The sequence below is a fragment of the Oncorhynchus gorbuscha genome, linkage group LG06 (genome assembly GCF_021184085.1).
Source record: "Oncorhynchus gorbuscha isolate QuinsamMale2020 ecotype Even-year linkage group LG06, OgorEven_v1.0, whole genome shotgun sequence".
NCBI classification, from domain to species: Eukaryota; Metazoa; Chordata; class Actinopteri; order Salmoniformes; family Salmonidae; genus Oncorhynchus; species Oncorhynchus gorbuscha.
The window spans coordinates 16,060,237-16,086,263 of record NC_060178.1 but is presented as its reverse complement, the minus strand read 5'-3'; the positions used below and the strand labels follow the sequence as shown (position 1 = coordinate 16,086,263).

Below are 26,027 nucleotides of genomic sequence, written 5' to 3'. Positions count from 1 at the left end.
CCCTGTTCACAAATCTTGTAAATTTCTACAGACATAGCAAACCACGGCCACGTGACGTGCTATAAAGCAGGCAGACAGGCATTGAGGCAGTCAGTTACTGTTCGATTGAATGTTAGAATGAGCAAAACAAGTGAACTAAGCAACTTTGAGCATAGTATGGTCGCCGGTACACCTTGTAGAATCCATTCCCCGAAAAATTCTGCCTGTTCTGGAGGCAAAATTGGGTCTGACACAGTACTATATTGTAATTATTTCCCCATCTATGGCCTATCTATTGCCTTACCTATATATATAAATAATCACAAGAACAGTGAGCAAAAATCCCAGAACCACACGGGGGGACCTAGTGAATGACCTGCAGAGAGCTGGGACCAAAGTAACAAAGCCTACCATCAGCAAGGGCATTGTAGATGAAACGTAGCTGGGTCTTTCAGCACGACAATGATCCCAAACACACTGCCCGGGCAATGAAGGAGTGGCTTCGTAAGAAGCATTTCCAGGTCCTGGAGTGGCCTAGCCACTCCAGATCTCAACCCCATAGAAAATATTTGGAGGGAGTTGAAAGTCTGTGTTGCCCAGCAACAGCCTCAAAACATCACTGCTCTAGAGGAGATCTGCATGGAGGAATGGGCCAAAATACCAGCAACAGTGTGTGAAAACTTACAGAAAACGTTTGACCTCGGTCATTGCCAACAAAGGGTATATAACAAAGTATTGAGATAAACTTTTGTTATTGACCAAATACTTATTTTCCACCATAACTTGCAAAAAAACTCATTAAAAATCCTATGTGATTTTCTGGATTTTTTTTTCTCTCGTTTTGTCTGTCATAGTTGAAGTGTACCTATGATGAAAATTACAGGCCTAATCTTTTTAAGTGGGAGAACTTGCACAATTGGTGGCTGACTAAATACTTTTTTGCCCCACTGTATAGTGTTATTGACTGTACTTGTGTTTATGTGTAACTCTTTCTGTCACACTGCTTTGCTTTATCATGGGCAGGTCACAGCTGTAAATGAGAACTTGTTCTCAACTGGCCTACCTGGTTAAATAACTTTAAAGATAGGTGTACCTAATAAACTGGCCACTGACTATGTGTACTTGTATATCTATATCAATAGAATTAATAGATTATATTGGTCAATATAATCTATTTGCTTAAATAGGCATTGATAACAAATAGGCATCTCAATCTTACATTTCAACCATGTAATTACGCAGAAACAATATGTTGCAGCACTGGAGACCATTTATATCCAATCCAGAAAATAAATACACTTGGATATTTTACTCAACAAATAGTGTTTGGGATCTTTGAATAGGATTCAACATAAATCTTTTTTGTTCTTAAAATATATATCTGCACACTACTTAGAATGAATTGTACACAAATACAGTAGATTGATTTAAAACTATTGCCCGAAAATGAGACATGGTAGGTATGAGCTATGGTTGACCGGTGATGCAGGTCACTGAGTAAAAAAGTAAAACAGTTGTTGTTTTTTAAATTCAGAGGCTCTTGGTGAGTGACTACAACTACTTGTTCTTTTGAGCAAGCTGTCCAGGCTACAGTATTATATTAGTGCTGTTCACTCGCAAACTTATTCACTGGTCTTTTTTTGAGCGGGTACTGTACACGTTCACTCCTGATATTTCTAGCATCTTGATTGTCTGAGTGTCATCTACAATGAGCAGGTAGCCAAATCAATATGTAAAGATCAGCAGAACTGTGCAGCAGCTGATCAACATCAGGAAAAGTTACGGTCAAGGACAGACGAGACGCTTTAGCTTAGAAGGTCTGTGCAGATTATAGGATCGTTATGTTATAACGACACTCAGGGAGTTGTGGTTCTCCAGGTAAAGAATGGTACGGCCTTAATTAAAAAGAAGCAAAGTGCTTGGAAACTGTTCACATACAACCTAATGGTTCTATTCGACACAAAGTAGATTGCTTGTTTCAAAAGCATCCAGAATTCAGGGTGCATCTCAATAGCCACAACTTGCTTCCCCTCATATCCTGTCCTCCTGAGGATTTCTACCATATTGCCTTCCCCCACCCTGCCTTCTCAGATCAGCACAGATGAAGGACAGGAGACAAACAAAGAAAGTAACTTGAGACTATTGAGATGCATCCCGTTTCTCTGTGGCCTGGTACCCAGCCACTGATTGGCTGTATATCACATGGTGTTGCGTTATGACTAAAATAGCTTCCTTTCTTAATCGCCTTCCCTTTATCTGCACTGTTCTGAAAGAATTTAAATGAAGAATAAAAAATGTGGGGTCTTTTTTGGGGATCAGTGCAGATGGAGGAGGATGCCAGGAAAGGAAACAAACACTATTGGGACACTGCCGATGACTCATGAGTTACTACTCTTGGATGGTGCTTTTCGAGGTGAACTTGAGGCCCTCCTCCTGCAGTCTCTTCAGTGCCGGTCCATAGATGTCCTTAGTCATTGGCACCACCAGTCCCTTCGTACGGATTTCTCCTGCAGATTGAAAGCCAGTTCAAACGTACATGTTAGGGTTGTACATTTATCTTTAGCAAAATGACAGGTTCTCTGGTGGTGGAATAAGTGTGTCATACTCAGTAAAGCCGGGCAACAACTCGGGCAAGACACATGCGATAAGACAAATAGACTACTGACCGTCCAGCACCATGCGAGCAGCGATGGCTGCAGGGTAACCCACGGTCTTGGCCATGGCAGAGTAGCCGTTGGGGTCTCCGTAGACCACCAGGCTGATGTGCTTGGTCTCCAGCTCGCCTGTAGAGTGACGCAGGCCCACATCGTTCCTCATAATAATCATGTCCCGCTCGCCTTCATCTGAAGGAGAGGATAAAAGGACACAGTAATAGAAAGTAGAGAGAAATAATTACTATGGCTGTGTTTACACAGACAGCCCAATTGTAATCTTTTTTACACTAATTTTGACCAATCACATCAGATATTTCTCAGAGCTGATGTGATTGGTCAAGAGACCAACTGGAGAAAAAAAATCTAAATTGGGTAAAGAAGAAGGTAGTAGAGACATTTATTCTCTTACCAAAGGAGAGCCTGGCCTCTAAGTGCTTAGCCAGTGACGCCAGCACAGTCTCTGCATGGGGAACAGCCTCCTTACTCAGCATCCCAAACCTACACACACACACACACACACACAATTAAGAACTATATGGCAAAGATATGAGTACAACGTCCATGCAACTAACCCATCAGGCTATACCAATATGCTTAATGAATCCTATATCTACCTGAAGGATCTAGGGAGGTAAGGGATGTGTAGTATCTAGGGGACTAGAGGCTGAGAAGTATCCAGGGGGGGTAAAGGATGTAGTATCAAGGGGGTAAGGGATGTAGTATCAAGGGGGTAAGGGATGTGTAGTATCTAGGGGACTAGAGGCTGATAAGTATCTAGGGGGTAAAGGATGTAGTATCTAGGGGGTAAGGGATGTGTAGTATCTAGGGGACTATAGGCTGATAAGTATCTAGGGGGTAAAGGATGTAGTATCAAGGGGGTAAGGGATGTAGTATCAAGGGGGGTAAGGGATGTGTAGTATCAAGGGGACTAGAGGCTGATAAGTATCTAGGGGGTAAGGGATGTGTAGTATCTAGGGGACTAGAGGCCGATAAGTATCTAGGGGGTAAGGGATGTGTAGTATCTAGGGGACTAGAGGCCGATAAGTATCTAAGGGAGGTAAGAGATGTGTAGTATCTAGGGGACTATGGGCTGATAAGTATCTAAGGGATGTAAGGGATGTGTAGTATCTAGGGGCTGATAAGTATCTAGGGGAGTAAGGGATGTGTAGTATCTAGGGGACGATAAGTATCTAGGGGAGTAAGGGATGTGTAGTACCTAGGGGACTAGGGGCTGATAAGTATCTAAGGGAGGTAAGGGATGTGTAGTACCTAGGGGACTAGGGGCTGATAAGTATCTAAGGGAGGTAAGGGATGTGTAGTATCTAGGGGCTGATAAGTATCTTAGGGGGGTAAGGGATGTGTAGTACCTAGGGAAGTAAGGGATGTGTAGTATCTAGGGGACTAGGGGCTGATAAGTATATAGGGGGGTAAGGGATGTGTAGTACCTAGGGGACTAGGGGCTGATAAGTATCTAAGGGAGGTAAGGGATGTGTAGTACCTAGGGGACTAGGGGCTGATAAGTATCTAAGGGAGGTAAGGGATGTGTAGTATCTAGGGGCTGATAAGTATCTTAGGGGGGTAAGGGATGTGTAGTACCTAGGGAAGTAAGGGATGTGTAGTATCTAGGGGACTAGGGGCTGATAAGTATCTAGGGGGGGTAAGGGATGTGTAGTATCTAGAGGACTAGGGGCTGATAAGTATCTAGGGAGGTAAGGGATGTGTAGTATCTAGAGGACTAGGGGCTGATAAGTATCTAGGGGACCTATCGGCTGCCTTCGATACTGTGAACCATCAGATTCTCCTCTCCACCCTCTCCGAGTTGGGCATCTCCGGCGCGGCCCACGCTTGGATTGCGTCCTACCTGACAGATCGCTCCTACCAGGTGGCGTGGCGAGAATCTGTCTCCTCACCACGCGCTCTCACCACTGGTGTCCCCCAGGGCTCTGTTCTAGGCCCTCTCCTATTCTCACTATACACCAAGTCACTTGGCTCTGTCATAACCTCACATGGTCTCTCCTATCATTGCTATGCAGACGACACACAATTAATCTTCTCCTTTCCCCCTTCTGATGACCAGGTGGCGAATCGCATCTCTGCATGTCTGGCAGACATATCAGTGTGGATGACGGATCACCACCTCAAGCTGAACTTCGGCAAGACGGAGCTGCTCTTCCTCCCGGGGAAGGACTGCCCGTTCCATGATCTCGCCATCACGGTTGACAACTCCATTGTGTCCTCCTCCCAGAGCGCTAAGAACCTTGGCGTGATCCTGGACAACAAACTGTCGTTCTCAACTAACATCAAGGCGGTGGCCCGTTCCTGTAGGTTCATGCTCTACAACATCCGCAGAGTACGACCCTGCCTCACACAGGAAGCGGCGCAGGTCCTAATCCAGGCACTTGTCATCTCCCGTCTGGATTACTGCAACTCGCTGTTGGCTGGGCTCCCTGCCTGTGCCATTAAACCCCTACAACTCATCCAGAACGCCGTAGCCCGTCTAGTGTTCAACCTTCCCAAGTTCTCTCACGTCACCCCGCTCCTCCGCTCTCTCCACTGGCTTCCAGTTGAAGCTCGCATCCGCTACAAGACCATGGTGCTTGCCTACGGAGCTGTGAGGGGAACGGCACCTCAGTACCTCCAGGCTCTGATCAGGCCCTACACCCAAATAAGGGCACTGCGTTCATCCACCTCTGGCCTGCTCGCCTCCCTACCACTGAGGAAGTACAGTTCCCGCTCAGCTCAGTCAAAACTGTTCGCTGCTCTGGCTCCCCAATGGTGGAACAAACTCCCTCACGACGCCAGGACAGCGGAGTCAATCACCACCTTCCGGAGACACCTGAAACCCCACCTCTTTAAGGAATACCTAGGATAGGATAAAGTAATCCTTCTCACCCCCCCTTCCCCCCTTAAAATATTTAGATGCACTATTGTAAAGTGGTTGTTCCACTGGATGTCATAAGGTGAATGCACCAATTTGTAAGTCGCTCTGGATAAGAGCGTCTGCTAAATGACTTAAATGTAAATGTAAATGTAGTATCTAGGGGGGGGTGTGTGTAGTGCCTAGGGGGGTAAGGGATGTGTAGTATCTAGGGGACTAGGGGCTGATAAGTATCTAGGGAGGTAAGGGATATGTAGTATCTAGAGGACTAGGGGCTGATAAGTATCTAGGGGAGGTAAGGGATGTGTAGTATCTGGGGGAGGATAAGTATCTAGGGGGTTAAGGGATGTGTAGTATCTAGGGGTCTAGGGTCTGATAAGTATCTAGGGGGTAAGGGATGTGTAGTATCTAGGGGACTAGGGGCTGATAAGTATCTAGGGGGTAAGGGATGTGTAGTGCCTAGGGGGTACGGGATGTGTAGTATCTAGGGGACTAGGAGCTGATAAGTATCTAAGGGGGTAAGGGAAGTGCAGTATCTAGGGGGTAAGGGATGTGTAGTACCTAGGGGGGGTAAGGGATGTGTAGTATCTAGGGGAGGTAAGGGATGTGTAGTATCTAGGGGAGGTAAGGGATGTGTAGTATCTAGGAGAGGTAAGGGATGTGTAGTATCTAGGAGAGGTAAGGGATGTGTAGTATCTAGGGGAGGTAAGGGATGTGTAGTATCTAGGGGAGGTAAGGGATGTGTAGTATCTAGGGGACTAGGAGCTGATAAATATCTAAGGGGTGTAAGGGATGTGTAGTATCTGGGGGACTAGGGGCTGATAAATATCTAGGGGGTGTAAGGGATGTGTAGTATCTAGGAGCTGATATAGTTGAAGTCAGAAGTTTACAAACACTTAGGTTGGAGTCATTAAACCCCGTTTTTCAACCACTCCACACATTTCTTGTTAACAACTATAGTTTTGGCAAGTCGGTTAGGACATCTACTTTGTGCATGACACAAGTCATTTTTCCAACAACTGTTTACAGACAGTATCACAATTCCAGTGGGCCAGAAGTTTACATACACTCAGTTGACTGTGCCTTTAACAGCGTGGAAAATGTCTTGGCATTCTTTGAAAGTTTCTGATAAGCTAATTGACATAATTTCAGTCAATTAGAGGTGTACCTGTGGATGTATTTCAAGGCCTACCTTGGGAGCAATTTCCAAAACGCCTGAAGGTACCACGTTCATTTGTACAAACAATAGTACGCAAGTATAAACACCATGTGACCACGCAGCTGTCATACCGCTCAGGAAGGAGACGCGTTCTGTCTCCTAGAGATGAATGTAAAGTGCAAATCAAAGGACCTTGTGAATATGCTGGAGGAAACGCGTACAAAAGTATCTATATCCACATTTTAATGAGTCCTATATCGACATAACCTGAAAGGCCACTCAGCAAGGAAGAAGCCACTGCTCCAACACCACCATAAAAAAAGCCAGACTAAGGTTTGCAACTGCACATGGGGACAAAGATAGTACTTTTTGGAGAAATTTCCTCTGGTCTGATGAAACAAAAATAGAGCTGTTTGGCCATAATGACCATTGTTTTGTTTGTAGCTCAGTTGGTAGAGCATGGCGCTTGTAACGCCAGGGTAGTGGGTTCGATCCCCGGGACCACCCATACGTAGAATGTATGCACACATGACTGTAAGTCGCTTTGGATAAAAGCGTCTGCTAAATGGCATATATTATTATTATTATAAAAAGGGGAGGCTTGCAAGCCGAAGAAAACCATCCCAACCGTGAAGCACGGGGGTGGCAGCATCATGTCGGGGTGCTTTGCTGCAGGAGGGACTGGTGCACTTCACAAAATAGATGGCATCATGAGGCAGGAAAATTATGTGGATATACTGAAGCAACATCTCAAGACAGTCAGGAAGTTTAAGCTTGGGTCACAAATGGATCTTCTAAATGGACAATGACCCCAAGCATATTTCCAAAGTTGTGGCAAAATGGCTTAAGGACAACATTATCAAGGTATTGGAGTGGCCATCACAAAGTCCTGACCTCAATCCTACAGAAAATATGTGGGCAGAACTGATAAAGCGTGTGTGAGCAAGGAGGCCTACAAACCTGACTCAGTTACATCAGCTGTGAATCGGAATGGCCCAAAATTAATTCCGGGGGGGGGGGTTGGGGGGGCTGATACACGGTATATACTAAAGTATGTGAACACCCTTTAGAATGAGTGGATTCAACTACTTCAACCACACCAATTGCTGACAGGGTTATAAAATAGAGCACACTGCCATCGCCATAGACAAACATTGGCAGTAGAATGGCCTTACTGAAGAGCTCACTGACTTTCAACGTGTCCCCATCCAACAAGTCAGTTCGTCAAATTTCTGCCCTGCTAAACTGTAAGCGCTATTATTGTGAAGTGGAACATCTAGGAGCAACAACGGCTCAGCCGCGAAGTGGTAGGCCACACAAGCTCACAGAACGGGATCGGCGAGTGCTCAAGCGCATAGCTCGTAAAAATCGTCTGCAACACTTACTACCGAGTTCAAAATTGCCTCTGGAAGCAACGTCAGCACAAGAACTGTTCGTCGGGAGCTTCATGAAATGGATTTCCATGTCCGAGCAGCCGCACAAGCCTAAAGATCACCATGCGTATTGCCAGGTGTTGGCTGGAGTGGTGTAAAGCTCACCGCCATTGGACTCTGGAACAGTGGAAACGCGTTCTCTGGAGTGATGAATCACACATCACCAACTGGCAGTCCGACTGACGAATCTGAGTTTGGCGAATGCTAGGAGAACGCTACGTGCCCCAATGCATAGTGCCAACTATAAAGTTTGGTGTAGGAGGAATAATGGTCTGGGGCTGTTTTTCATGGTTTGGGCTAGGCCCTTTAGTTCCAATTGAAGGGGAAACTTAATGCTACAGCATACAATGACATTTTAGACAATTCTGTGTTTCCAACTGTGTGGTAACAGTTTGGGAAGGCCCTTTCCTGTTTCAGCATGACAATGTCCTGTGCACAAAGCGAGGTCCATACAGAAATGGTTTGTCGAGATCGGTGTGTAAGACCTTTACTGGCCTGTACAGAGCGCTGACCTCAACCCCATCGAACACCTTTGGGATGAATTGTAACGCTGATTGTGAGCCAGGCCTAATATCCCAAAATCAGTGCTCGACCTCACTAATGCTCTTGTGGCTGAATTTAATCAAGTCTCCGCAGCAATGTTCCAACATCTAGTGGAAAGCCTTCCTAGAAGAGAGGAGGCTGTTATAGCAGCAAAGGGGGGAACCAACTCCATATTAATGACCATGATTTTGGAATGAGATGTTCACATACTTACACTACATGACCAAAAGTATCTAGGGGGTAGGGGATGTGTAGTAGACCTAGGGGGAGGGGGGCTGTGTAGTACCTAAGGGATGTGTAGTACACCTAGGGGGGGGGGCTGTGTAGTACACATAGGGGGTAGGGGATGTGTAGTACCTAAGGGATGTGTAGTACACCTAGGGGGTAGGGGATGTGTAGTACACCTGGGGGAGGTGGGTGATGTATAGTACACCTAGGGGGTGGGGGATGTATAGTACACCTAGGGGGTAGGGGATGTGTAGTATCTAGGGGGGTAGGGGATGTGTAGTATCTAGGGGGTAGGGGATGTGTAGTATCTAGGGGGTAGGGGATGTGTAGTATCTGGGGGGTAGGGGATGTGTAGTACACCTAGGTGGGTGGGGGATGTGTAGTACACCTAGGGGGTGGGGGATGTGTAGTATCTAGGAGAGTAGGGGATGTGTAGTATCTAGGGGGTAGGGGATGTGTAGTATCTAGGGGGTAGGGGATGTGTAGTATCTAGGGGGGTAGGGGATGTGTAGTATCTAGGGGGTAGGGGACGTGTAGTATCTAGGGGGTAGGGGATGTGTAGTATCTAGGGGGTAGGGGATGTGTAGTATCTAGGGGGTAGGGGATGTGTAGTATCTAGGGGGTAGGGGATGTGTAGTATCTAGGGGGTAGGGGATGTGTAGTATCTAGGGGGTAGGGGATGTGTAGTATCTAGGGGGGTAGGGGATGTGTAGTATCTAGGGGGTAGGGGATGTGTAGTATCTAGGGGGGTAGGGGATGTGTAGTATCTAGGGGGTAGGGGACGTGTAGTATCTAGGGGGTAGGGGATGTGTAGTATCTAGGGGGTAGGGGATGTGTAGTATCTAGGGGGGTAGGGGATGTGTAGTATCTAGGGGGTAGGGGACGTGTAGTATCTAGGGGGTAGGGGATGTGTAGTATCTAGGGGGGGTAGGGGATGTGTGATGATATGGATGTCATGCATATACAGTGTATGGCTATGGTTAGGACAAGGGCCTCACCATTTGAGTGTTTCCATTTTAAAGGGGTCTTGGCCGATGCGGTCGTAAACAGCTCCCTCGAAGGCCTCGTCAGAGGTGGAGGGGTGCAGGCCAATCTGGTTACACAGCAGCTCTTTCTGTTGTACAGGGAAAAGACAGAATATGGGTAAAGAACCGCCCAAGAGGCATGAGCTGGTAATAAAGTTGTTATAAGCAGGATTCTTACCCAGGAGACAGGTGCGGAGGTGTGCTTCAGCATGGGGCAGGGGTCAGTGTTGATCAGACCCAGCTTCACAAAGCCACTCATGGCCTGGGAGAAACCCTGGTGGACAAGACACGCAATTTACTGACCACTGAATCAGACAGGAGGAAAGAATAGCAGTGTTGCAATGTTGTTAGCAGCACCATGCTCCAACCAATCAGAACCACATTGTTGTAGAGTGGCAGTACCTACCTTGAAGCGGAGTGTTCCTCTGATGAGTGTGTGGGCTGACTCGATGCCGTACTGTTCTGAGTATTTGGTGCTGTCGCGGTTGGGGAAGCCCTCCAGGTTGAAGCCGGGCAGGAAGTCCATGGGACCCGTGGATTCCATCAGAGTGCCGCCCGCTGGGATGCTCACCACCTGGGAAGAGGATGAAGTTACCCCAGAACACTGATCCAAGGTCAGCTTTGCGTCACTCGCCCTTATGGTTCAGGTTAAGTTTTGGGGGAGGATATGCTGACGCTAGATGGCCACTGTACCTCGTTGTCCTTGAGGAAGATGGCAGGGCTGATGGTATTGAGGAGGACTCCATATGGACTCCAGCTGAATTTGTAGCGCAGAGGATTGTCTGAGCATTCTGGTGCAGGGAGTCCACCACAGAATGAACTGTATGACTCAATCTAAGGAGATACACGTAAATGGCTTTACAACATAATTTACACATAGACATCTACCCAATGTTGTCAACACGGTCATATTTACATCAAACAATGTACAAATCAAAGAAACTGTTTCAATCTGTTGGGCCCGCAATCAATAATGCTGCCAAGGAAACTGACAAGATGCCAGTCATCTCTTCGACATACGCTCAATCAAGCATTATGTACAGCCCCACAATCACCCAAACACTTCCTCTCAAAATCACTCAAACGTTTAGCCTCTGTCACAATCTTCCTAACGTTTCACTTACAGTGCAGCCGTCCGCCTTGGCTTGGTCGATGCACTCCATAGCCAGCATGTGGTCGATGCCAGGGTCCAGGCCCATCTCATTCACTATGGTGATGCCAGCTTCCTCAGCACTGGAGGGAAACACGCATAAAAACCCCATTCAGCCACACCGGCCCCACATGGAGCCAATACACTTGACTACTAGCTTATCCGGGCTAATACCATGCCAAGTAATTAGGTCAAGTGTCTTGGTGCCTGCCTGCCTGTAGTTTACATTATGTCAAATGTGTATCAAATAGCCCACGGTAAGCATCAAGACAAGATAAAAACACATTTTACCATTAAATCTCCACTTCTACATAGATATGTTTTCCCCTAACCCAACCCCTCTTGCTCATTCTTTAAAACCCAGAGGAATCTCCTCTTCTCCCCTACCTCTGTTGGAGGTCCTTCATTGCTGGACTCAGGTAGCTGGCTGTCACCATGTTTACCTTCTTGTTGATGCAGTGTTTGGCGATCACAGGATGATACCCGTACGGCAGCATACTGAGGGCATAAACAGCACAGTACATGTGACAATGACACACTCACCGCACATTCACCTCAGGTGTGTGTGTGTGTGTGTGTGTGTGTGTGTGTGTGTGTGTGTGTGTGTGTGTGTGTGTGTGTGTGTGTGTGTGTGTGTGTGTGTGTGTGTGTGTGTGTGTGTGTGTGTGTGTGTACCTAATGACTAGGTCATGGTCTTTGACCAGGGACTCCAGATGGCCCTCCTGACTGGTGACATCCAGCATGACAGGGATCGTGTTGGGGTATTTCCCTGCCAGCTCCTCTGCCTGGGTCAACAACACTGATGCTAAAACACAAGAAGACATGGACAACAGCTGTGAGATAGATGGGAGGGGTGAAAGACGAGTGAAATTTAAAGCTGAAAAACAAAACAAAAAAAATGGGCCAGGGCTTCAGCCCTGAGGCACCCCTTACATTTAATTAAATAATTGGAGATGTACACACAATAGATTGCATCCAGTTAAACATTTAAATAATGAAGTCATCATCAGCTGGGTATTTGTGAATATAGTGGGAATATTTCCTTTTCAGAGGCTTACCAACAGTGATTTGAGTCCCTGGGTCCCGGGTGAGATACTCAATGACAGGGCCCGACACGTAACCTGAACCCAGTAGTAACACTCGCTTCATTCCACTCCTCTTCATGATCTTGGCTTGCTCACTGAGGGGATGTGGGGTTATACAGTGTGAGCACAGAATAAAGTCATCACAGACGGAGTTTCTTTCTCACACACACAATGATTAGCTGAAGCAATCTTGCTCAGAGTTAGAACCAGTGATATGCTTACCAAGCAGAGATGGATGTGGGTGAGCAATAAAATTAATTTTATATAAATCATCCACAGTTTTAATTGCATCCTTGTAAGAAATTACTACTTAACAACCAATGGGGGGGGGGGTTGACAAAATATTACAAGAGGGAGTTCCCCCAACCACATCACACACTAAAAATGAAGGACTAAGATTTTTTTGTAAACCAAGCTGATGCACTGTGGTGAAGTATATTAAAATCAGTCAAAACTCAAATGGGATTCAATCAATGAAATGTATTTACATTTCTTTTTAAACAGGGTGATCAGCAAATACTCAGCAAAATGTGATTCAAACACAGACATGAAATTTAAATTAAAACCGGATGATTCCACTACTGGCCACCCTACAGTCCAAAGGTCACCATGGCAGCCTCTTCTATCAAACAGTGACCTTCAGAATCAGCAGCACTCTCTCCCCAAATACCCCCTCCCTCACAGAATCCAATTGGCAGCCTCAGCCTAATTAGACGTGACACTGTACATGTGCACAAGAGTATGTAGAGCCGGCACGAGGTCCGGCAAGCCATCCACTGACAATGGAGGGGGTGGTCTCTAATTTAAAAAATAGTCGGGGGATTCCCCTCAGGAGCCTATTTGCCTCAAGTGTACATATCTTAAGAGCAATACCCAATCAGAGGGATTCAAAGACTTAAGATCCTGAGACATGGCTTGTCTAGAGAGGTGAATGTGTAAGGTCAACACATCAACCAAAAACCACTCAAAATGGTATGAAACGGAAGCCTTGCTCTTAGTATCATCATTATGAAGAAGGGATTACCACCATTTCTAGTTGTACTCTCTCTCCAGGATTGACCCTGCTTGAAGAGGCTTGAGTGTGGTGGCATTTGAGTGATAATTTTGAACACAACGTGCTCATCTGGGTCATGGTTCAGTCAGGGTCAAACAGATAAAGGTTAAAGTATGTCAGTGTGAAGATAAACCATGAACAAATTCTCAGACCAGAGCAAACCACCTTTCTCTAGCTACTTGTTAAGACAACCTTGAAAAGGGCACAACATGAACACAGTAGAAGAAAGCTTCTTTAGAAAAGAGCTACAATGTTTAAGAAAGCAAAGTCTATGTGAAAAGAACAAGGGAGATAAGAGTCCTCTTTTTGCATGCAAGTTTATATTTGATTAGTAAACAAATATTTTGGTTAAAAACATTGAAGTTAATATGATTGATGGTGGACGATTTTCAAATTTCGCGACAGAGGGAACAATGAACGGAAATGGGATGATTTTCTTGTTTGCATGACAAAATGAATGCACATCACAGAAGGGGGTGTTTTAGAATGAGAAGAGACTTGTCTACCCACGAAAGAGCCCCTCAGTGAGAGAGAGAACTCCTGCACCTCAGTAGAAGTGGCGGCAGCGGCGATGGCACGTTAGCCATGCAAGGTGTTAGGGCGGGGGTAGACTGGCACACACCGTGAGAGCACTGTGCAAGGACGGAACAACAAGGTGAGGGTTAGTGGAAACTCCGGCAGACGGCACCTGATGGCCTGTAGCGAAATGCCCTGAGTCTGGGGCAAGATAGAGCTTTCCCTGCTGGGTGGAAGACATTATACCCTAAAGCCTGAGCTTGACAATGAGGGAGGGGAAAAGCTACAAATAGCAGCTATTAAGCACATAATGCATCTATTATGCTGCTCACTAGGTATGCTATGCTAATGCTAATGCTATGTCGTAGACTACAGTTTGTAGCAGATGTCAAATTTGACACCTACTGAATGTTTTACCTGTCAAGGAATCTTTAGAGATGTCTTTCTTAGATTGGCATCATTACCTCCATGTGACAAGCATATTTAGCAAAGCAATTTCAGATGTATTTATTGGAAAACACAAAGCCAACAACATGAAGCTTACCAAACTAGCATACAATTGTGCAAAAACTGCATTCTCAGATCAGTTATTATATAGATAACATAAATGCTGTTTAACTGTTATAACATTAAAGAAAGCACATTCAAATATCAAGGGCTTCAACAGTAAAAATCGGTTTTGTTATAACAGTCACACAAAATCATCCTGAAAACACACAAGACATTTAAACAAGAAAGCCATTCTCAAACCACTAGATATATTGACATGCAATCTTACCTTCGTTCACGAAGATCTTCAATGTATTCAAACTTCGGGGTAAGCTTTCCTTGTGACGTTATCACAGCCTTCAATGGAGGAAACATTAACAGAACATTTCAAAGTCCAATGTCTTTCAAAATTAATAAAAATGTACAAATATGCCATAACTGACAAACATAAATGTCTGACAAAACAAGTCAGTGTCTATTGCGCTACTACAGCACGTCACATGACGTAGTCCAAAAGTCAAATTAAACAACAACAACATGTATACAGATTGTAAACTCTCCTGAAATCAACATACTTCAGCATAAAACACACAATGCAGCCAACAACAAGATCTTGGTTAGCTATTATCGCAATGCAAAGAGCAAATAATTTCATAACTAGTTTCCGGTAAAGCTGCATCAAGGTTTCAAGACCATAGCCTTTCCGTTCATGATGCAAAAATGATTGAGTAAGAGGGGTGTGTGTGTGTGAGATACTCACATCCCTAACTTGAGGTGAGAAGTCCTCTTCTTCAAGAGGCCTGGTGGCATCGGAGGGCAGCTGAGGAAGACAGAACCGGGAAGTAGTTAATTCTGTAAAGAACAGAATTCCCCATAAGCAGCCATCACTGGCAGCTACAGTGTGGGGTCGTCACTAGTTACCACAGCCACAAAGTCTGAATTATGGCTAAACCATGCCTATTTCTACAATTTCTTCTTAAAATTTGATTTTAAACCCAAAACCAACACTAACGTAAACCACACTGCTTACCTTATGCCTAACCTTAAATTAAGAACAAAAAAAAGTACATTTTTGTTTTCATACACTTTTACAATACAGACCATTTACATTTTTGTGGCCGTGGTAACTAGCGACAAGTAATCAGTGGCAGCTACAGTGCGGTAAGCTGGAACGGACAAGCTTAACCTGAGATGCTGTTGTGTGCTTGTATGGCTGCATTCCACACTTAGACAACACACTCCCCAAACAAACTAACGGAGCAGTGCACCTTACCCCAGCAGCTGGTCTTACCATCTCCCAAATGTAGGGAAAGAGGCGGTCTCCGAAATACTCAGTGGCTTCAATGGGGAGCTGGGCAGGAAGGTTATCAATAGAGCACATGAGGATACCTGTGCCCTCCACGCTGGAAAGACAAAATCAAAGAAGATCAGATAATATGCAAGGCCTGGTGGGAGCACATTATGTATGGGTGTTTCTACCAATGACTGTATGTGAATGGACAATGCCATCGATCACAGGACATTCATTCCTATGTGAAGACTCAATAGTGCATTGAAGACAAATTAAGTCTTATGATGGCCTTTCATGGAGACCCAACATGCACTTTGAGCTACTCCAGGAAGGGCTGTTGCAGGCTAGCTCAGTATACACATACACACACGTTCAAGGACATACATCTGGTGTATTAGAAGCAATTATTTGTACCACGATTGTCTTCAAAAATGTAAATTAAAAACAAAGATTGCCATTTTCCCCTTCACTATAAATGTACCGCGGTCGGCCTTTAACTTCCATGACTTCCATGACTTTAACAGTCATTCTCTCCTGGTCTGTACCTGTCGTGGTCTATGTGCTGGTCCGCATCGTACATACAGAAGGGCTTATCGATGGAGGTGCACTCAGTCATGAACTCAATAGAGCCGCCCATGTCGGCAGATATGTCACAGATCGCCAGGAGCCTGAGGAAAAAGAAAGATGGGAAGTAATGAGGGAAGATAAGAAAAGAGGTAGAGTCCATATCAGATTTAATCGGCCAGTCGGGTCACGGTGACTGCACTCCACACTCTTTGGTTGAGCTCCCATAGAACGTAAACATTATTGAAGATAAGCATTGACTTTTGACCGCAAACACCTATAGCGGGCTTCTGACTGAGATAGTCCCCGTTCTTATCGCAAATCCAATTGCGCCGCTGATTACCTGCAACTTACTTGTGTGGTAGCTCTGGCCATCCCTCCGTAGCGGCGGCGGAGGGCTTGACGTGCGTCAGGAGCCTCTGGGCGTCCAGCCGCCTGAGGAGCCGCGGTGTCTGGGGGTCCCAGTAGATGCCGTTGATCAGGCACGTGGTGTAGGGCGCCACCTGAGGCCAGGAGGACAAAAAGCAGACAGAGTCATTGTCATCGCAATTGTTTCCACTACTTCTCCCACATTGCCACTGCTACCACTATGGCCGCCGCCGCTATGGCTGTTGCCGCAGCTGCTACCACATCAACCTAAACCAATTCTACCACCACTGACAACTAGTCTTCCACATATCTGCAAAACATATTGACAAGACATTAACAAACCCAGTTCCACAACCTACCATCTACATAATCATATTTGACATCTCAGCTTGTTCAGGGTGGTCACCCACTGACAGACTATAAGCCAATATAACCTGTGTTTTGCAATAGGAGAACATGCTGGGCCCCCCATTTCCCCTACGAGTGCTTAGTGAGCCAATCAGCTCAGGCTTCAGACAGAGCAGTGTGGCTGTGTCAAAGGGCTCGCAGCTCCTGGCTGAGCAGCAGGAACAGGTGAACTTACTGAACTGGTTGCAACAGAGGGAAAGGCAGAGGCAGACTCACGCTGGTTCTAAAGTGCGATGTGTACAGTTCCGGGTGATACTCGTACTCCAGGGGGTCATAAACACCATCACTCTTCCTCATCAGATGGTGGTGACGACTCAGAACGGTGGCGTACACTCGGGACATGTCTGAAACCAGAGACAGAGACAGCAGTGTCACACAGTGAACATTAAACAGAACACATACATTAATATGATAATACAGATCATATGCATGAAATATAGAATATGCAAATGCACCCCATCAGAAATGGGGATGTAGTACCTCCAGTTTGAGACACATCTTTTAGCTCATGAGGCTCCACGTATTCTACAGGAAGCTCATTGATGATATCTTGTGCACCCTACATTATAGGAGAAAGTAGTTGAAGGTATGCATTCCCATGTTGTAGAATTCACTTTTCACTGACCCTCCTAACACCTTTATCTACTTGTATGAACAGGTTGTGTTTGGTGATGGTTTAGTCATAGTTTGTCTTGGGTTACACTAGGTCTACCTACCTTGGAGACATTGCCTGTTCCGGTGAACACAAAAGTCACTGGGCCGATGGACTTGGGCATGAGGCCCATGGAGATCTCGTACCCACAATCCCTCACTGCCTGGATGGCCTGGCTGACATTCCTGTAGTTATGGGCCATGCCGATGTGCTGTGACACAGGAAGTGATGGCAGACGTTCAGTGGAGGAAGCATTGAAATGACATGGACTCCACTGGGTCAAATCCTTACCATAAAAGGAGTGTGGTGTCCCAACGCCAGAAAACGAAGTCCCAAACCATGCAAAATATTGATCATTCCTGTAAGGAAGAATATAGAAAAAGAGAAACAAAGTAGGAACACTGCTTTGATAAGATGTTGGACAAAAGGGCATTTGAAAATAGGGAAACATACGGGAAAAATGTGTAAATTCAGCTAGTGTTAATATTTTATTATTTACAATGGTGCCCTGAGGACAGCAATACAACAATTCAAAATGTAGATTTACCAAGATCAGTACGGACTAGTGGAACCTCAGGAGCTAATCATCTCTGAGAACAGGTTTGGTGTGTAAACAACGCAAAAGCACCAGGCCAAAGAAATGGAGGGGTTCTACACGATCTTTGGAATTAGAAACACATCGGGTGACTGACTGTCACCTGTATTCTTGGGTTGTCGGACAAAAGTATACCTGCAACGCCAGCCCACTGTCCGAATGCCACGATACGGAAGCCATTGGCGTCGACCATCTTCTCATAGTCGATGAGACGCACTTCCTAGAAAGACCAGAGGATGTGAACTAGTACTGGGAATTGCCAGGGACCTCACGATACGTATTGCGTTTCGATACTGTGATTTTATTAAGATGCGATGTTCCAAACATATTGCTACCTATATGTCTACTGCAGAGGGACAAGAGAGCCACGATAAAGCAAGTTTTGATCAGTCATGGAAATGTAAAAAAAAAGGTGTTGAAAACAAACTGGCTCCCTATTTATAAAAGAAGATGGAGAACAAGCTATAAAAAAAGGAAGTTTTGGTGCAGGTACAGACAACAAGCGCAAAAATAATATTGCAATATTTTGAAAACCATAAGATATCGTCAAAAATAATATCCTGATATATAACTGCATAAATGCCCCCATCACTATGAATGGATGAGGCACAGCAGGTGCATCCAAACCATTATGTGAACATGCTTTTTGTTTAGGCTAGGGAACAATACCCATTGACCCAGAACAACTGTCTGACTCTTAGTTTAAGGTCGTACTTGGATAGAGCAACAACGGCCTTACCTTTTTGAGCAGGTCATCCAGTAGACCCATGTTAGCTTCCTGTGCCTTGATGGTGTGAGAGAAGAAGGCGTAGGTCTTTCTGGGATAAAGTTTCTCCTCCGGAGGACTCTTGACGCCAATGATCAACGAGGCCTCGGAAATGTCCTCGGAAATGATGGCCCCCGCTTTCTCATAATACTGAAATGAAACATACAAAAAGGTCCAAATCGTTTAGAAGCTAGTTCAGAAGACCTTTTCCAATGCCAGTTGCCAACACGTAACCAAATTGTTACATTTGTCATTCAATACACTGTTTAGTTTTATTCAGTTGCGTAAAAGTTCATACAGTAGTCCTTTGATAGTCAAATACTTTTATCTTAACCTTAATTTCAAACAATAATATGTTACATGTTGTTTACTAGACATTGGAGAGGTCCTCCTATAGTAACCAGAGACATCACATAAACCTCATTTATAGATCAAATTGTGCAGTTTTTTCTCCTATTTTTGCTGAACATAGGCCTCCTTTGATCTCCAACCATTGGCTGTGAGCATGTTTATTCAACGGCAGTGATCACCAGCCATTGGATGTGTGTATGTTTTACTCACATTCTCGTGGATGGCTCTTCGGTTGGAAGGCTGGACGAGGACCTTGTGGCCAGCATGGACGATCTCTTTAACGTGGCGCGGAGCCAGGGGCGCCCGTCTCTCCCACACGTTTATGTCCTCACGCCGGATGGCCATGACGCTCTTGTGATGCTCATAGCGCCTCTGGCCACAGAGGCAGCTCCTCGTCCCTCTAGCCTGGTGTCTTAGGAGTCGCAACATGGTTATACCCCACTGCTTTAGACAAGAGTGAGAGGGACGAGCCAGTCAACAATTCAGTGATAAATGATCGGACACAAAATTATCAGACAAAGTATGACATTCACTGCATCCAAATAGAGGAGCCCTTCAAACAGAGGCCATGTAAAATGTCTGGTTTAGTCTGCTAGGAGGCAGGTTGCACAACAGCCAGCAGAAACGCATGGTTTAGTTCTGAAAGGCTAGAAGTTTGAACGACAGCCACACACCACACACAATGCCGATTGAATACTCTTGTCACCCATCAAATAATTCGTCTGATTTCTGCAAGGCACCTTAACCACATTACATGATTTTTCAAAAGGTTTGATTGATAGATTAGACAATTACACAGGCCTATAGACAGCCACCTCACCCATGAGGGCTATGAAATTGGCAGACTGCACTTTCTGCGTAAGTAACCTGCAGTAGGCTAGCCCATCAGAAGAGAAACCTAAAGGACACAAAACAATAATCGAGCAAGCCAACACTACCGTCAGACAACATGGAGAGAGAACGTTAACTATTACAATTTCAATTGCACGATGGGAGCCAAAACACACTAAAATGATATACATGGATTTGCTGATGTATAATGAGCACTAAAACCTTATCATAACGATACATCTATATCATCAACAGGCCTATCCGCACAGCACCCTCGTAGGCATAATGTCCATGAGCTAAGTAAAAGGCATTGGATACTGTAGTAAAGACAAACTACACATAGCATATTTACTCACCTCGAATACTCGAGGAAAGTGTAAACAAATGGCAAGTATATCTATCCCACCTTTCTAGAACTAGCTAACAGTTACATTCGCACACAGATGTCCGATATGCAATGTGGCGGAAGTCTTTCTAGGTGCACAAAAGGTAGCCTACAGTGTCGTTCAGAGGTGACAAGAATATGGCGTGGATGGGATACACAGCACAGTGAATATTGCGATGTAGGCTGTGGCCTGCGGAATTCGTAGATATATATCAATCAGATGAGGTTATAATGACAGTGGCCATGCCTTACCAGTCAGTGTAATGGATGATCTGCGAGGGGAGGGGGTAACTGTTGAATCTCCCCAGATTGCTCCCACCAATCCCATCGCAACGCAAAGGATCGGCCTCTTGTCCTTGTGCTTAACTTCTTCTTCGGTGGGGTTTATCGGCGGTTGGCATCCAATGTTACAGTGCATTACCGCCACCTACTGTACTGGAGTGTGGGCAAGAGACTGGGAGAAACTGAATCCTACCTGCCAGCCCCGTTGCTCTTAAAAAATATAACAAAATACTTGAGACTATATCTAATGACGTTCTACTCAATATACTGTAGCAACCCACAGAGACAGCTGTGTGTTATGAGTTATGCTGTTCATTTGGGGAGAGGAGCGCTGCAAGTTTAAGACCATGCTTAGCCATTGTTCCCTCTCTTACGTTTGGTCTTAACAAGAGATGGTCACTGTTGTTTTATACTGTGATCCTTGATTTATTTGGTGTAGGCAATGGCCAAACAGTAGCATGTATTGAGTTGGGTTGATAAACCGTGAATTCATAAACTCAATCCTCTGTCTGGACATTTGTTCATTTATGATCTAGCCAGGTCATTACAATACTCTTTAAACTCATTTCCTGTATCCCCTTCTCCCTCACTAGATCTCAGCCTCTCTCTTTCCTTCTGATACTGCCCACACTGTAGCAATACAGTACATGATGCACAGTCTCTGTTTCCTGGCAATAATCATCATTTCCTGTTGGATGCTTTCCTTTCAAAATGAAGGATTTATTCAACTGGCTGTGTCCCACCCTTAATCTACTGGCTGTGTCCCACCCTTATTCAACTGGCTGTGTCCCACCCTTAATCTACTGGCTGTGTCCCACCCTTATTCAACTCGCTGTGTCCCACCCTTAATCTACTGGCTGTGTCCCACCATTATTCAACTGGCTGTGTCCCACCCTTAATCTACTGGCTGTGTCCCACCCTTATTCAACTGGCTGTGTCCCACCCTTATTCAACTGGCTGTGTCCCACCCTTATTCAACTGGCTGTGTCCCACCCTTAATCTACTGGCTGTGTCCCACCCTTATTCAACTGGCTGTGTCCCACCCGTAATCTTGTAAAAATATTCTGTCCCTTCCTGCCATCCTCCCTGACTTTCCTCTGTACTTGAAATATATGCCTGACCTTAGTATCTCTATTCCACTGCTCCTGCCATCTCTGCACCATCACTGTCCATATCAGGCTTTTTGCCTCTGCCTTGCTCATTGAAACTACAACATCAACATCCCCACTTCCAAGTGCTTCTTTAGCAAGAACATCAACTGTCTCGTCCCCCCCCCCACCCCCACATGGGCTGGGACCCAAATAAATATTAACTGTGTACCCATCTGTCTAATCCTGCCATGAGTTTGTAGCACCTCATAAAGCAGGTCCTGTCTGCTACGTGACCTAAAGGACTGGAGACTCATCAACACTGCACATGAATCAGAGCAAATAACTACTCTGGCTTGTCTGTCTGGCTTGACTTCCTCCATCCACTGCAGGGCCAACAGTATGGTCATCAGCTCTGCTGTATTTAAAGCCAGATGATTTGCTGTATATATATCCTGCACTACAAATGCTGACCCAGTACGTCCTGTCCTTGGATCTTTTGAACCATCTGTGTAAATGGCCACAAAATCCTGATACCCAGTTTCCAAACATATCAGATGGATCAACACCCTCCCTGTCTTTCTGTAGTCTCTCTACGCTTCTAGATCAACTACTGGAGGTGGGAATAGCCATAGTGGGTTCACAGGAATAGCTACCATTAGACTAAACTCCCTTCCATACAGTCCCATCTCCTTCACTTGGGAATTACCCACCCACTCAAAGCTTGTGTTCTGTCTTCGGTCATGTTCCCAGCATGCCTGTAAAATAAATTTTTCAGGATGAGACACCCCATGTCCCTGTAGGCTGACCCAATAATTAATTGCCAGCTGTTGTCTCCTAATTTGCAATGGCATTTCCCCCATCTCCACCTGTAGTGCAGCCACTGGGGACGTCCGAAAAGCCCCACTACATATTCTGAGTCCTTGTCCCTGTATGACATCTAGCCTTTCCAATGATGTCCGGGCTGCCGAACCATACGCTATAATGCCATAGTCTATTATAGATGATGTCCGGGCTGCCGAACCATATGCTATAATACCATAGTCTATTACAGAGCAGATCAATGCAACATACATGGTCCTCAATGAGAAACGCCCAGCCCCCCACTCCTTCCCAGTCAGACAGTGCATCACATTTAGCACCTTCTTACATTTTCCCAACACTCTCTCAATGTGTTCTGCCCAGGTTAGTCTAGTGTCAAAGTATACCCCAAGAAACCTGAAGGACCCCACCCTCTCCAAGTTTCTTCCATATAACCTCAGGCATACCTCATCTCCCACCTTCCCCCTGGTAAAGAACACTGTGAGTTTTCTTTACAGAGAACCTGAATCCCCACATGAATGACCACCACTCTACCTCATCAATTGCTTCCTGTACCTTCATGACTATGTATGGCACATTTCTTCCATAAGGGCCCATCATCTGCAAATATCGACCTCCCAATATCGGTATGTAACCTGAAAGTAAACATCATTGATCATGATTGAGACCAACAGAGGATTAATAACGATCCCCTGTGGTATGTCATTATGCACCAGCCTGATAGAGACTTCCCCACCCTCACCTGGATAAACCTTCCAAACAGGAAATCTTTTATCCAGTTGTATGTTCTTCCTCCTACCCCCATAATATCAAGCTTGATTAACAATCCCTCCTTCCACATCATATCATACACCTTCTCCACATCAAAAAAAGACAGCTACAACAGTATCATCCTTCACCTGAGCCTTCCTGACCTCTGCTTCTAAGCAGAGTAGTGGGTCCATAGTTCCTCTACCGTTCCCACTCTGATGTGATGATACTAGACCGCTGCTCTCCAGGAAGTAAGTTAGCCTCTCCGTAATCACGTTCCATAATCTTACATACATATGACGTTAAAGCTATTGGCCAATAGCTTGTTGGCCTCATTGGGTCCTTCCTTGGCTTCCGGATTGGTTCTCCCCACTGTACATATTACCTCAACAAACAGGTGTCCCCGCACATTGACTCTGTACCCGTACCCCCCTGTAAATAGTCTTACTATTGATATTATACTGCTGCTCTTTAAGTACTTGTTACATTTATTTCTTATTCAGATTTTTTTTCAACTGCATTGTTGGTTAGGGGCTCGTAAGTAAGCATTTCAGTGTAAGGTCTACCTACACCTGTTGTATTCGCCGCATGTGACTAATACAATTTGATTTGAAGTACTTTTGGGTGTCATGGAAAATGTATGGAGTAAAAAGTACATCATTTTCTTTAGGAATGTAGTGAAGTAAAAGTAAAAGCTGTCAAAAATATAAGTAGTAAAGTAAAGTACAGATACCCCCCCAAAAAACTTAAGTAAAAATACTTTCAAGTACTACTTAAGTGCTTTGCACTTTAGCTAGATACCAGAGTGAGGTCCAAGTCAAACTCTTTCATTGTGGCTACATCAATCCATCATTCAGGCACACCAGATCTTTCATTTCTATCAGATTGTCCATCACTTGGCCATTCCCCCCAAGTGATGGACCACATTAGAAAGTACTTTGTTTTTGAGCCTGTAATCGAACCAACAAATGCTGATGCTCCAGATACTCAACTAGTCTAAAGAAGGCCAGTTTTATTGCTTCTTTAGTCAGAACACCAGTTTTCAGCTGTGCTAACATAATTGCAAAAGGGTTTTCTCATGATCAATTAGCCTTTTAAATGGATAAACTTGGATTAGCTAACACAACGTGCCTTTGGAACACAGGTGTCATGCAGGTGAAAGAGGACCCAAAAGCGACTTAACAGAAACAGAGTTTATTCAAGTCCAAACAGAAAACGACAAATCCTGAATCCTTAACAGGAAATGTCCAAACAGGGAATAACAGAAATCCTCTAGTCTGTAGAGGGGAATAACAGGAGAAGCGGCCACAGACTGCAGGTCGCTTCGGGTAGGCGCAGGCCGTAGCTGACAGAGACACCTGCTCACACGCAGCATCTGATGAAGGCAAAAACACGACAGGACAGGGCGATACACAATCACAGCACGGTGAATTCTAAACAAGGAACCGACGGGACAGGAACGGAACACAAAGGAAGAAATAGGGACTCTAATCAGGGGAAAGGATCGGGAACAGGTGTGGGAAGACTAAATGATGATTAGGGGAATAGGAACAGCTGGGAGCAGGAACGGAACGATAGAGAGAAGAGAGAGCGAGAGAGTGAGAGAGGGAGGGGGAGAGAGAGGGATAGAAAGAGGGAAAGAACCTAATAAGACCAGCAGAGGGAAACGAATAGAATGGGGAGCACAGGGACAAGACATGATAATAAATGACAAACATGACAGTACCCCCCACTCACCGAGCGCCTCCTGGCGCACTCGAGGAGGAATCCTGGCGGCAACGGAGGAAATCATCGATGAGTGAACGGTCCAGCACGTCCCGAGACGGAACCCAACTCCTCTCCTCAGGACCGTAACCCTCCCAATCCACTAAGTATTGGTGACCCCGTCCCGAGAACGCATGTCCATGATCTTATGTACCTTGTAAATAGGTGCGCTCTCGACAAGGACGGGAGGGGGAGGGAAGACGAACGGGGGTGCGAAGAAAGGGCTTAACACAGGAGACATGGAAGACAGGATGGACGCGACGAAGATGTCGCGGAAGAAGCAGTCGCACAGCGACAGGATTGACGACCTGGGAGACACGGAACGGACCAATGAACCGCGGAGTCAACTTACGAGAAGCTGTCGTAAGAGGAAGGTTGCGAGTGGAAAGCCACACTCTCTGGCCGCAACAATACCTTGGACTCTTAATCCTGCGTTTATTGGCGGCTCTCACAGTCTTCCCCGCAGACAAAGGCAGACCGGTAATGAAGTCTAAGGCGATGTGAGACCATGGTCGAGAAGGAATGGGAGCGGTCTGAGACGACCGGCAGGAGGAGAGTTACCCGACTTAGTCTGCGCGCAGTCCGAACAAGCAGCCACGAAACGGCGCGTGTCACGCTCCTGAGTCGGCCACCAAAAGCGCTGGCGAATAGACGCAAGAGTGCCTCGAACACCGGGATGACCAGCTAACTTGGCAGAGTGAGCCCACTGAAGAACAGCCAGACGAGTGGAAACAGGAACGAAAAGGAGGTTACTAGGACAAGCGCGCGGCGACGCAGTGTGCGTGAGTGCTTGCTTAACCTGTCTTTCAATTCCCCAGACTGTTAACCCGACAACACGCCCATAAGGAAGAATCCCCTCGGGATCAGTAGAAGCCACAGAAGAACTAAACAGACGGGATAAGGCATCAGGCTTGGT

The 26,027-nt window shown here is 45.6% G+C and overlaps 1 protein-coding gene across 5 annotated transcripts; it reads right to left on the bottom strand.

Annotated features, from left to right (window-relative positions):
* Positions 1 to 1,229: 1,229 nt before the first annotated feature.
* On the bottom strand, positions 1,230 to 20,782 carry aass (aminoadipate-semialdehyde synthase). Of its 5 annotated transcripts, none has more exons than XM_046352462.1 (25): positions 20,658 to 20,782; positions 19,400 to 19,633; positions 18,812 to 18,988; positions 18,208 to 18,292; positions 17,769 to 17,836; positions 17,542 to 17,688; positions 17,306 to 17,384; positions 17,042 to 17,169; positions 16,403 to 16,551; positions 16,030 to 16,152; positions 15,485 to 15,596; positions 14,954 to 15,013; positions 14,483 to 14,550; positions 14,122 to 14,133; positions 12,108 to 12,229; positions 11,725 to 11,854; positions 11,437 to 11,547; positions 11,024 to 11,132; positions 10,593 to 10,733; positions 10,306 to 10,473; positions 10,078 to 10,173; positions 9,873 to 9,988; positions 3,043 to 3,131; positions 2,646 to 2,822; positions 1,230 to 2,486 (listed from the first exon to the last, which is right to left on the bottom strand). In XM_046352462.1, the coding sequence occupies exons 2-25, from the start codon at positions 19,616 to 19,618 to the stop codon at positions 2,368 to 2,370; spliced, it is 2,805 nt and encodes a 934-aa protein (XP_046208418.1). In that variant the 5' UTR covers positions 19,619 to 19,633; positions 20,658 to 20,782; the 3' UTR covers positions 1,230 to 2,367. The 5 variants fall into 5 exon arrangements, with proteins under 5 accessions (XP_046208418.1, XP_046208419.1, XP_046208417.1 ...); XM_046352463.1 differs by having other exon boundaries at positions 19,400 to 19,630; positions 20,658 to 20,730; XM_046352461.1 differs by lacking the exon at positions 20,658 to 20,782 and adding an exon at positions 20,377 to 20,557 and having other exon boundaries at positions 19,400 to 19,630.
* Positions 20,783 to 26,027: the final 5,245 nt, after the last annotated feature.